This window comes from Coregonus lavaretus (genome assembly GCF_964263955.1).
Source record: "Coregonus lavaretus genome assembly, chromosome: 12".
Lineage (NCBI taxonomy): Eukaryota > Metazoa > Chordata > Actinopteri > Salmoniformes > Salmonidae > Coregonus > Coregonus lavaretus.
Window position 1 is genome coordinate 43,703,999 of NC_139999.1, and position 13,774 is coordinate 43,717,772.

Below are 13,774 nucleotides of genomic sequence, written 5' to 3' on the forward strand. Positions count from 1 at the left end.
TTATGCGACTGCACTTGAAGAAACTTTCAAAGTTCTTGAAATTTTCCAGATTGACTGACCTTCATGTCTTATGATGGACTGTCGTTTCTCTTTGCTTATTTGAGCTGTTCTTTCCATAATATGGACCTAGCAAATAGGGCTATCTTCTGTATACCACCCCTACCTTGTCACAACACAACTGACTGGCTCAAACTCATTATGAAGAAAATATATTTCCACAAATTAACTTTTAAGAAGGCACACCTGTTAATTGAAATGCATTCCAGGTGACTACCTCATGAAGCTGGTTGAGAGAATGCCAAGAGTGTGCAAAGCTGTCATCAAGGCAAAGGGTGGCTATTTGAAGAATCTCAAATATAAAATATATTTTAATTTGTTTAACACTTTTTTGGTTACTGCATGATTCTATATGTGTTATTTCATAGTTTTGATGTCTTCGCTATTATTCTACAATGTAAAAAAAATTGTAAAAATAAAGAAAAACCCTTGAATGAGTAGGTGTGTCCAAACTTTTGACCGGTAGTGTACATGTCAGTTGTTTTGCTCTAGGACGCCCACAGTCCTCACAAGACTTGTCTGAAGGTCCCATGGTACCAGTTGAAAATGAATGGACGTACTGTATACAGTATATGTATGGACGTACTGTATACAGTATAACTCCCGAGTGGCGCAGTGGTCTAAGGCACTGCATCGCAGTGCTAGCTGTGCCACTAGAGATCCTGGTTAGAATCCAGGCTCTGCCGTGACCGGCCCAGCGTCGTCCAGGGTAGGGGAGGGAATGGCCGGCAGGGATGTAGCTCAGTTTGCAACGCCAGGGTTGTGGGTTCGATTCCCATGGGGGTATGAAAAAAATGTTTTTATGTATGCACTCACTAACTGTAAGTCGCTCTGGATAAGAGCGTCTGCTAAATGACTAAAATGTAAATGTAATATGGACACAGTTTAGTGCCATAAATAAGGGGTTAAAAATATCCTGATCTTGCTTATACTGTATCTCTCAGATGTAGGACAGACACTTCAGAACAAACTTCCTTTAGATTTTCTTGGGGGGGACTATTAGTTGTTCCATGTAGTGAATATTTTATTCAATGCATTTGCATGGGCTAATAGAACTTTGGCAAAATAAAATGTTTAATCAAATAATGTTGTAATATTTTTTTGGGCAACTTCAAGGGGTCTTAAATTCTAAATCAAATAGCAAAATGATCTTTGGTATGACCGTCTTAAAACAATTCCATATAGTAGAACCATGTCATTATGGGGTATTATGTGTAGATGGGTGAGGGAAAAAAAATATTTCATCCATTTTGAATTCAGGCTGTAACAGAGCAAAATGTGGAATAAGTCAAGGGGTATGAATACTTTTGCACTGTATGCAACACTCATGCAAGCAACACGGACGGTTTAGTCAGCATGTAACAGAGAAATTGCGCAAAGTTCCAAAAACTAAATCTTAACAGGCCCAATCCGCCCCTGGCTCCTTTTTTCAAACTAAGGGATTGAGTCAAGCTAGGAAATCCCATTATGATAATCTGGGTCCTTTTCAAAGAGATACCTTTTCAGGAAGGCATCTCCAGTAGAAATGAATGGATAAACAGACACTATTGCCAATCCCAGTATTGATTGATGACTAAATGACTCATCGCTAAGGACTGGTGACTTTTGGAGGTTCCCTCCATCTGCATGCCCAACCCCGGTCTGATTAATGTTCACCCTGTGACAGCCCAGTTCAAAGGTCACCGCAGAGAAGGAAGGAGCACAGATCTACACCGATCTCCCAAGGAGAAGGAGCGAGTGAGATACACAACAGGGGGGAGTGAAGGAGAGAGAATTCAGGGGAGGACGAAGACATCATGGTTTCAATCACAGAGACTCAGAGTAAGTGGTAACAGCTGTCCATACGATCACAGTGTGTTTTGTTTTTTCTTCAGCTCTGAGACTTGCGTTAAGCAACATGTACTTGGAATTGAATGATGTCATTGTGAAGACTTTGAACTTTGAAGTGTGTTATGGTGAAAGCCTTTATGGATATCAATACTGTGAGTTTTAACTCTGGAGGTTGTCTAAATGTATGAACAGTCTGTAGGCCTATAATTGATTTAACTACCCGGGCTGACTCTCACAAATGTTTGTTTGTGTGTGTGTGTTCCAGAGATTGGTGTTGGTCTCACAGGCTTCGGCCTCTTCTTTCTGCTCTTTGGCATGCTGCTGTACTTTGACTCTGTCTTGCTGGCGTTTGGTAATGTGAGTAATAATCTCTATCGCACACTGACACTGTGCTCCCTTCTCACCACCATGCAATGTTCCTTCACCGCCTGGCTAGAGGATGCAGGTAACAGGTCAACTGAGGCCACTGATATAACATGATGTTGCACAAAACATGACTTTTACTGTTTTTACATTGCACTCTGTAATTCTATCCCCAATATTTTGGAATTAATACAGAACTGCACTGTACTATATAAAGATTTCTTCATAGCGACTGTGGAACTCTAACGGCAATTGGGTTGCTTGACAATAGTCACAGTAACAGGAAGTAATAGTGACAGGGACAATATTAGCAGCACAAACAGGAAAACTGTATTTTCTACGTATTCAAACAAAGCTTGCCTCGTCCTTCTTTCCTTCAGGTTCTGTTTCTGGCTGGCCTGGCGTTCATCATTGGCCTGAGAAGGACGGCAGGGTTCTTCTTCCAGAGACAGAAGCTCAGAGGCTCCACCTTCTTCCTGGGGGGCGTGGCCTTGGTGCTGTTCCGCTGGCCTATCATCGGCATGGCTGTGGAGAGCTACGGCTTCGTGCTCCTGTTCAGGTATGTAAAAAAAAAGATCACCTCTGGGATAGTGATAAAGAGGATTTTAGTAATTCAGCAGACACTTTCATCATTGAGTGCCTAAGACATACAGAGAATCTTAGAAGACATGCGTTATAGGAAGCAAGGTGGAACAACAACTTAAAAACAGAATAGCTGGGAGAGGATTAGGTTATATGAGAGACATACAGTACCTTGGCCGCAGCACCGTATTTTTAAACGCCTGCCTCGTTTCCTCTCTTTCATACCGACTGTTTGAAAGTTCCAACCACGTAAAAAACGGCGCAAAATTTGTTGAAATCGATGGCAGCAATTATTTGGGCTGAAGCAAGAGAATATTAACTCAGATTTCGGAATGGAATGTTGCCCATTCACATATCATATGTTGCCTGAATACAATATTTTATCTTGATATGTTAATAAATGCATTCTGTTTTAGTTTTTGCATGTTTACATGCCTACAATACCTACTGTGCCTAGATCGCAACCCCATAGTAAGTCAATAGGGCTAACTAGCTAGCTAGCCAAGATTAATTGCTAGTCATCTACCTTGTAAGATGTTAGTTGTAGTTCATTTTGGCTGTTAAACTAGCTGGCTAGCTAGATTATTACGATTCATATGTGACCGACCGCCTCGAGTCGGTCTTATGTAGCAAAATTTGAAATTTTGTTTTTTACATTGGATAAAAGTAGAGACTCAGAGCTAGAAAATGGTATATCATACACTGCAGTTGAGGAACAATGGAAAAGTAATTCTGCTTGAAAGTTGATAAACTTGTAACCCCACTTTTGAGACAATTACCCTTGAATGTTTTGATACACCTACTGAAGAGCTCTTCTTTGTCTACACCCATTCAGCATCGTTCACACCCTCTTAAGACTTAGCCCCACCCAACTCTTTAAGGTTTCACATGTGAGGCCATGTAGTAAACACATGATATATCAAATAAAATCTGTTTATTTGTCACATGCACAGGATACAGAAGGAGTAAACGGTACAGTGAAGTGGTTACTTGCATAGTAGCAATATCAAAAACAGAAAGTGTCCAGATAAAATTATTGTATAAATATTTCATCATTATTAGATGACTCTTACCTGACACACTTGTCTAAATTGATGGGTCATGTGAAGGAAATGCTATAACCACCCCCCAGCCACATCTAGCTAAGTGGATGGGTCGCTATTGTCTAGACATGTACATCTGTTCATGAAATACAATAGATGGCTGTAATCACCCCCAGACACACCTGGCTAATTTGATGGGTTATGGAATAATCCGGCCGAAGTGGTAGCTAGCTAGGTAAACAACAAACCGGCATAATCCCAACTCATACTACTACCAATACAAACATTGTCATAGCTGTAGTATGATTCTGCAGGTAGCTAAAGCTAACAAACTAGGTTCAATGTTAGCTAGCTAACATTAGGCTATAACTAGTAATGCAAATGGATTCTAATAATATTACTACACAGATCATACATGTAACATTAGCTATCGAGCCAGCAAGCTAACGTTTGCTAGCTAACTAACAGTACGCTTTAATTTGCAATAAAAACGGCTTTCTGACAAAATTAGAAACTTATATCTGAAAATGTAGCTAGACTCTTACCCGTATACATGAATGCTTCACGGCAGACTGGAACCATTTAACTCCATTTTGTTTGTAGATACATCTTGTTTGGCCAGCTTTCTGTCAAGTCACTCCGGTTCACACTGACCGTGGCGTGTGCAGAAAGTAGCCCATCACTTTTTCCAACTGATCTGTTGATATTGCCTGCTATATTCAGGGCATCAATGTTGTTGAGAAAAGTAGCAATACATTCGTAGTTCTCGATGGCTAACGTTATATCTTTCAAAAACGGGGCGGTAGAAAGGACTGTCAACACATACTGAACAGCTCACATTATAGACAGAAGCATGCTACATGGCAGACCAATCCGAACTCATCTCCCGGCATGTCCAGCCCATCCATTATCTCAGCCAATCATGGCTAGCGGGAAGGTTCCTGTCTTTTTCCGTGGCTAAACCAACTAGGTTCGTAATTTAACAATTGTATTTGTATTTATGGATGGAATACAAGTTTGTTATTAAGGCACATGAAAGTTCATATGTTCCAGAAAGCATTTCTACCAAAAACACATTTCGATAAAAAATAAATGTTTACATTCAAATTACGATCCTGTGATATAGCTAGCTGATAGTTATGAAGTTTGTTCATGTAGTTATCTTGTGTCGTCTGTATTGCAATTAGCCTAGCCGGCAGCATATTGAGAGTTATAGGCAGTAAAGTTACAGGGCATAGTTGTGCTGAGGTGACTGTGAGGCATGCACCTCTCATCTCCCGACTCCTGATATGGATCAGGCGCAAGCCAGGGATATATTGTTGGATGATGTTTATTTGTAGTGTAGCTAGTACCAGGTTACATTAGCATGTTTTCCCAGGGTTGACAAAGTACTTGTAGGCTGTGTAGTAGCCCAAGTAATGTTAGCCATGGATCATGAGGAGTGATAGCTTAGCTAACCAGCTAACTTGGGCAGCTTGCTAAATAACCATGGATCATGATGATGGATAACCTATAGCTACAGCACTAGCAAGTTACCTTTTGTTAGTAGACAAGTAGAGTCATTATCTATGCTAATGTTAATGTTACAGTGTATTCTGAAAGTATTCAGACCCCTTGGCCTTTTCCACATTTTGTTACGTTACAGCCTTATTCTAAAATTGATTAAATAAATACAAATCCTCATCAAACTACACACAATACCCCATAATGACAAAGCAAAAAGCTGGTTTTTATACATTTTTTAAAATGTATTAAAAATACAAAACTGAAATATTACATTTACATAAGTATTCAGACCCTTTACTCAGTACTTTGTTGAAGCACCTTTGGCAGTGATTACAGCCTTGAGTCTTCTTGGGTATGATGCTACAAGATTGGCACACCTGTATTTGGGGAGTTTCTCCCACTCTTCTCTGCAGATCCTTTCAAGCTCTGTCAGGTTGGATGCGGAGCGTCGCTAGACAGCTATTTTCAGGTCTCTCCTTAGAGATGTTTGATCGGGTTCATTCAGAGACTTGTCCCGAAGCCACTACTGCATTCTCTTGGCTATGTGCTTAGGATCGTTGTCCTGTTGGAAGGTGAAGCTTCACCCTAGTCTGAGGTCCTGAGCACTCTGGAGCAGGTTTTCATCAAGGATCGCTCTGTACTTTGCTCCATTCATCTTTCAGTTGATCCTGAGTAGTCTACCAGTCCCTGTCGCTAAAAAAACATCCCCACAGCATGATCCTGCCACCACCATGCTTCACCGTAGGGGATGGTGCCAGGTTTCCTCCAGACATGATGCTTGGCATTCAGGCCAAATAGTTCAATCTTGGTTTCACCAGACCAGAGAATCTTGTTTCTCATGGTCTGAGAGTCCTTTAGGTGTCTTTGGCAAACTCCAAGTGGACTGTCATGTGCCTTTTACTGAGGAGTGGCTTCCGTCTGGCCACTCTACAATAAAGGCCTGAGTGGTGGAATGTTGCAGAGATGGTTGTCCTTCTGGAAGGTTCTCCCATCTCCACAGAGTAACTCTGGAGCTCTGTCAGAGTGACCATCAGGTTCTTGGTCACCTCCCTGACCAAGGCACTTCTCCTCCAATTGCTCAGATTGGCCGGGCGGCCAGCTCTAGGAAGATTCTTGGTTGTTCCAAACTTTTTCCATTGAAAAATGATGGAGGCGACTGTGTTCATTGGGAACTTCAATGCTGCAGTCATTTTTTGGTACCCTTCCCAGATCTGTGCATCAACACAATCCTGTCTCGGAGCTCTATGGACAATTCCTTCGACCTCATGGCTTGGTTTTTGCTCTGACATGCACTGTCAAATGTGGGACCTTTTATTGACAGGTGTTTCTTTCCAAATCATGTCCAATCAATTGAATTTACCACAGGTGGACTCCAATCAAGTTGTAGAAACATCTCAAGGATGATCAATGGAAACAGGATGCACCTGAGCTCAATTTCGAGTCTCATAGCAAAGGGTCTGAATACTAAGGTATTTCTGTTTTTTATTTTTAATACATTTGCAAAGATTTCTAAAAACCTGTTTTCGCTTTGTCATTATGGGGTATTGTGTGTAGATTGATGAGGAAAAAAACGATTTAATCAATTTTAGAATAAGGCTGTAACTTAACAAAATGTGGAAAAAGTCAAGGGGTCTGAATACTTTCCGAATGCACTGTATACAGTAAGCCAAGCGGTGAGTTCTGGGCTAACACCGTCGCTGACGTTAAGACCACCAACCATGCTGCAGCTCACTGTGGTTCTGATGTTAGTAGCTTCGCTAACAGAGGCCTTCCCCGCTAGCAGCCTCAGATACTCCCACTATACCGAAAGAACTGGCACCCATTAATGAAAAAGTGTCTGTAAAGATTTATATGCCTTAAGAGGACGCACCCATTAATGAAAAAGTGTGTGCATTTCCAAATCATGTCCAATCAATTTAATTTACCACAGGTGGACTCCAATCAAGTTGTAGAAACATCTCAAGGGTGATCAATGGAAACAGGATGTACCTGAATTCAATTTCGAGTCTCATAGCAAATGGTTTGAATACTAATGTAAATAAGGTATTTTTGTTTTTTATGTTTAATAAATTAGCAAAAAAATTTACAAACCTGTTTTTGCTTTGTCGTTATGGGGTAGTGTGTAGATCGATTAGGATTATATATTTTTACATCCATTTTAGAATAAGGCTGTAACATAACAAAATGTGGAAAAAGTCAAGGGGTCTGGATATTTTCCGAATACAATGTATGTTAAAGCATGTTGCAAGCTAATGCAGATAATGTAAACACGAGTCGTCTCTTGCTAAAGTTGGCTAGTATAGCTAGCTAGCTAGCTAGCTATATTTGTTAACCAAATGTCTATGTAGCTTAATAATACAAAACACAAATGGATTAACAATCTCAATTGCTTTACTGACAATAATAATAAACAAAATCAGATCTACAAATGTTTGACATATAACATTTGTTACAGAGGGTAGTCGTGATCCAGGAAAGTCCAGCATAGATGACGCAATATACTCTAAAAGGTCAAAGGTAATGCAGAAGCACAGGAATGCGAGGTGCTTCTCAAATGTAAAATGTATGTGTTCTCTTGTCCTAATAACAACGTGCTCAAGAGAACGCCCTCTAAGAATGCACTCATACATATCTACCTCAATTACCTCGTACCCCTGCGCATCGACTCGGCACTGGTACCCCTTGTATATAGCCAAGTAATCGTTACTCATTTTGTATTTATCCCTTGTGTTATTATTTTTCTATTATTTCCATTTTTTTCCTCTCTGGGAAAGGCCCATAAGTAAGCATTTCACTGTTAGTCTACAGTAGTGGTCAAAAGTTTTGAGAATGACACAAATATTAATTTTCACAAAGTCTGCTGCATACAGTGGGGAAAAAAAGTATTTAGTCAGCCACCAATTGTGCAAGTTCTCCCACTTAAAAAGATGAGAGAGGCCTGTAATTTTCATCATAGGTACACGTCAACTATGACAGACAAATTGAGAAAAAAAAATCCAGAAAATCCCATTGTAGGATTTTTTATGAATTTATTTGCAAATTATGGTGGAAAATAAGTATTTGGTCACCTACAAACAAGCAAGATTTCTGGCTCTCACAGACCTGTAACTTCTTCTTTAAGAGGCTCCTCTGTCCTCCACTCGTTACCTGTATTAATGGCACCTGTTTGAACTTGTTATCAGTATAAAAGACACCTGTCCACAACCTCAAACAGTCACACTCCAAACTCCACAATGGCCAAGACCAAAGAGCTGTCAAAGGACACCAAAAACAAAATTGTAGACCTGCACCAGGCTGGGAAGACTGAATCTGCAATAGGTAAGCAGCTTGGTTTGAAGAAATCAACTGTGGGAGCAATTATTAGGAAATGGAAGACATACAAGACCACTGATAATCTCCCTCGATCTGGGGCTCCACGCAAGATCTCACCCCGTGGGGTCAAAATTATCACAAGAATGGTGAGCAAAAATCCCAGAACCACACGGGGGGACCTAGTGAATGACCTGCAGAGAGCTGGGACCAAAGTAACAAAGCCTACCATCAGTAACACACTACGCCGCCAGGGACTCAAATCCTGCAGTGCGAGACGTGTCCCCCTGCTTAAGCCAGTACATGTCCAGGCCCGTCTGAAGTGCATTTGGATGATCCAGAAGAGGATTGGGAGAATGTCATATGGTCAGATGAAACCAAAATATAACTTTTTGGTAAAAACTCAACTCGTCATGTTTGGAGGACAAAGAATGCTGAGTTGCATCCAAAGAACACCATACCTACTGTGAAGCATGGGGTTAGAAACATCATGCTTTGGGGCTGTTTTTCTGCAAAGGGACCAGGACGACTGATCCGTGTAAAGGAAAGAATGAATGGGGCCATGTATCGTGAGATTTTGAGTGAAACCCTCCTTCCATCAGCAAGGGCATTGAAGATGAAACGTGGCTGGGTCTTTCAGCATGACAATGATCCCAAACACACCGCCCGGGCAACGAAGGAGTGGCTTCGTAAGAAGCATTTCAAGGTCCTGGAGTGGCCTAGCCAGTCTCCAGATCTCAACCCCATAGAAAATCTTTGGAGGGAGTTGAAAGTCTGTGTTGCCCAGCGACAGCCCCAAAACATCACTGCTCTAGAGGAGATCTGCATGGAGGAATGGGCCAAAATACCAGCAACAGTGTGTGAAAACCTTGTGAAGACTTACAGAAAACGTTTGACCTGTGTCATTGCCAACAAAGGGTATATAACAAAGTATTGAGAAACTTATGTTATTAACCAAATACTTATTTTCCACCATCATATGCCAATAAATTCATTAAAAATCCTACAATGTGATTTTCTGGAATTTTTTTTCTCATTTTGTCTGTCATAGTTGACGTGTACCTATGATGAAAATTACAGGCCTCTCTCATCTTTTTAAGTGGGAGAACTTGCACAATTGGTGGCTGACTAAATACTTTTTTTCCCCACTGTATATTCTAGAATGTTATGAAGAGTGATCAGATTAATTGCAATTAATTGCAAAGTCCCTCTTTGCCATGAAAATGAACTTAATCCCCCAAAATCATTTCCACTGCATTTCAGCCTTGCCACAAAAGGACCAGCTGACATCATGTCAGTGATTCTCTCGTTAACACAGGTGAGAGTGTTGACGAGGACAAGGCTGGAGATCACTCTGTCATGCTGATTGAGTTAGAATAACAGACTGGAAGCTTTAAAAGGAGGGTGGTGCTTGAAATCATTGTTCTTCCTCTGTTAACCATGGTTACCTGCAAGGAAACACGTGCCGTCATCATTGCTTTGCACAAAAAGGGCTTCACAGGCAAGGATATTGCTGCTAGTAAGATTGCACCTAAATCAACCATTTATCGGATCATCAAGAACTTCAAGGAGAGAGGTTCAATTGTTGTGAAGAAAGCTTAGGGGGGCCAAAGAAAGTCCAGCAAGCGCCAGGACCGTCTCCTAAAGTTGATTCAGCTGCGGGATCGGGGCACCACCAGTGCAGAGCTTGCTCAGGAATGGCAGCAGGCAGGTGTGAGTGCATCTGCATGCACAGTGAGGCGAATACTTTTGGAGGATGGCCTGGTGTCAAGAAGGGCAGCGAGGAAGCCACTTCTATCAGGGACAGACTGATATTCTGCAAAAGGTACAGGGATTGGACTGCTGAGGACTGGGGTAAAGTCATTTTCTCTGATGAATCCCCTTTCCGATTGTTTGGGGCATCCGGAAAACACCTTGTCCGGAGAAGACAAGGTGAGTGCTACCATCAGTCCTGTGTCATGCCAACAGTAAAGCATCCTGAGACCATTCATGTGTGGGGTTGCTTCTCAGCTAAGGGAGTGGGCTCACTCACAATTTTGCCTAAGAACACAGCCATGAATAAAGAATGGTACCAACACATCCTCCGAGAGCAACTTCTCCCAACCATCCAAGAACAGTTTGGTGACGAACAATGCCTTTTCCAGCATGATGGAGCACCTTGCCATAAGGCAAAAGTGATAACTAAGTGGCTCGGGGAACAAAACATCGACATTTTGGGTCCATGGCCAGGAAACTCACCAGACCTTAATCCTTTTGAGAACTTGAGGTCAATCCTCAAGAGGCGGGTGGACAAACAAAACCCGACAAATTCCAAGCATTGATTATGCAAGAATGGGCTGGCATCAGTCAGGATGTGGCCCAGAAGTTAATTGACAGCATGCCAGGGTGGATTGCAGAGGTCTTGAAAAAGAAGGGTCAACACTGCAAATATTGACTCTTTGCATAAACTTAATGTAATTGTCAATAAAAGCCTTTGACACTTATGGAATGCTTGTAATTATACTTCAGTATACCATAGTAACATCTGACAAAAATATCTAAAAACACTGTAGCAGCAAACTTTGTGAAGACCAATACTTGTGTCATTCTCAAAACTTTTGACCACGACTGTACACCTGTTGTTTAAGAAGCATGTGACCAATAACATTTGATTTGATTGAGTGTGGCGCACGGTAGTGTGCATATTGAGAAACACCCAGTGCATTTAACACAGCACATATACAGTATGACAGATCACTCCCAACACTGTCAAAATGGACGCCCAGTTTGGGAGATCACAGACACTGCTACCACATGTCAGAGATTCTCATTATCCTTATCCAAGGTTCTGACATGACTGAAGGGTCAATGAAGCCTACGTACACTCAGTGGCCAGTTAATTAGGTACACCTATCTAGTACCTGTCTCCAGAACCTCCTGAATTCTTTGGGGTATGGAAACGTTGCTCAATTTGTATCAAAGGACCTAACGTGTGCCAGTTAAACATTCCCCACCCCATTACACCACCGCCACCAGCCTGTACCATTGACACCAGGCAGGATGTGGCCATGGACTCACGCTGCTTACGCCAAATCCTGACCAGAACCAGGATTCGTCGGACCAGGCAATGTTTTTCCACTCCTCAATTGTCCAGTGTTGGTGATCGCGTGCCCACTGGAGCCGCTTCTTCTTGTTTTTAGCGGATGGGCGTGGAACCTGGCGTGGTCGTCTACTGCAATAGCCCATCCGTGACAAGGACCAACGAGTTGTGCGTTCCGAGATGCCGTTCTGCACACCACTGTTTGCTTGTTTGTGGACCGCCTGTTAGCTTGCACGATTCTTGCCATTCTCCTTCGACCTCTCATCAAAGAGCTGTTTTTGCCCACAAGACTGCTGCTGACTGGATATGTTTTGTTTGACTATTCTCGGTTAACCCTAGACACTGTCATGCGTGAAAAGCCCAGAAGCTGGGACGTTTCGAAGATACTGGAACCAGGCACCTGGAAGCCTGGCACCGACGATCATACAATGCTCAAAGTCGCATTGGTCGTTTTGCCCATTCTATCGGCAAATCGAACAGTAACTGAATGCCTCGATGCCTGTCTGCCTGCTTTATAGAGCAAACCATGGCCACGTGACTAACTGTCTGTAGGAGCGAACCATTTTCATGAACGGGGTGGTGTTCCTAATAAACTGGCCACTGAGTGTATATCACTTTACTGACCAGCCTTGAACCACTTTCTAGGACAAACATTTTACCGTGGCCGAATCACGTGAGAAAGCTTCAATTTAAAAAATCATGAATGTCTGATACCTCCCTGTGGTTCTAAGAGAAGATAAATGTAACTTCATATTTCCCAAAGGGACATTTTTCTTGGAAACCAGGGCAATGTTAACGACAGAATCACTCTGTGGTAGTTCTAAGCTGAACTGACAGTGTTTGCTGGGTCAGAACGTTCTCACTTCATATTTATTTGTCTATCTCCCTCCAGGTCATTCTTTCCTGTGGCGTTTGGATTCATTTCATCTTTGGTTAATATCCCCTATCTCAATATGGTGAGAGCAAGAATCTTTCTTTTTTTTCAACTGTGACTGTGACTAAGCAAAATAAGCATGATTTTTATCATTCTCCCATAAAATAACGGAGATCCATCAGTACATTTGGGAACCGTTGTTTGAGCTCAGAAAGCAATGGAAAAAAACTACAATGCATGAGCCCACTCCAAGAATGCTTGACATTTGGGTAGACACCCCCAGATGTTTCAACAAAGAGAGGATTATTCCGCATAACATTTTCACAATGTGTCTAGTGGAAAGCTGTAATCTCCCAATAGTCCTGCTTCATGAAAACTTACATCTCTATTTCTTCTCTTTTTTTTCCTTCTCCCAGGGAAACAGCTCCTCTATGGTCTGAGAGAAGAGAAAGGGAGTGGAAGTTCTCTCTACATTTCTCTCACTCGCTCTATTCTTTCTCTTTCTTATCTCAGTTATACAACAACTTCCTAGGAAGTAGCATTTCTATGGTCTGAGGGAAGAGAAAGAGATGAAAAGAGGTTGCAAAGAAGGGAGGAGGAATGAAAGTGATTGATTTAAAAAGGAAAAGCGTATTTGGGCTCAGACTGGCTACAACCTTTGACAGAGACTGACAGAGAGGGCGGAGTGGTGGAGACGAGGTAGCTAAGAGCCTTCTCCATCAAGAAGTATTAACCGATGGACTTGAACTATTCATCTTAAAATGTTTACATCAAACATGAACTACCAGAGAAATCATGTGTGGCAATGAGTGTCTGCCATTCCACTAATGTATTTATAATAAAACCATATTTTTGATCTACAGATTATCATATCCTGTATTACAGTTGAACTAAAGCAACACACTTTATTTGAAGGTAAACATGTCATCTATTACTTTAAGTGTTGTGTGGTGTAAGTATATAATTTATAAATAGATATGCCTTCTATAGTTCAGAATGTCTAGTGAATACATTTTTTCACTTATTTTTAAGCAAGGGGAAATGGACTAGCAACTGTAGCCAGTGCTATTTTGTAACACCCTGACCCCCTTTTGTGCAGTTTAAATACAAGAACAAGGAACACTATCGTGA

The 13,774-nt window shown here is 41.6% G+C and overlaps 1 protein-coding gene across 1 annotated transcript; it reads left to right on the forward strand.

Annotated features, from left to right (window-relative positions):
- Positions 1–1,853: 1,853 nt before the first annotated feature.
- Positions 1,854–13,360, forward strand: golt1a (golgi transport 1A; the record flags this gene model as incomplete). The annotated part of the gene is made up of 5 exons (XM_084173480.1): positions 1,854–1,878; positions 2,153–2,244; positions 2,631–2,809; positions 12,662–12,725; positions 13,157–13,360. 5 exons carry the CDS (start codon positions 1,854–1,856, stop codon positions 13,196–13,198), a joined length of 402 nt encoding a protein of 133 aa, XP_084029606.1. The 3' UTR covers positions 13,199–13,360.
- Between the last annotated feature and the right edge of the window lie 414 nt (positions 13,361–13,774).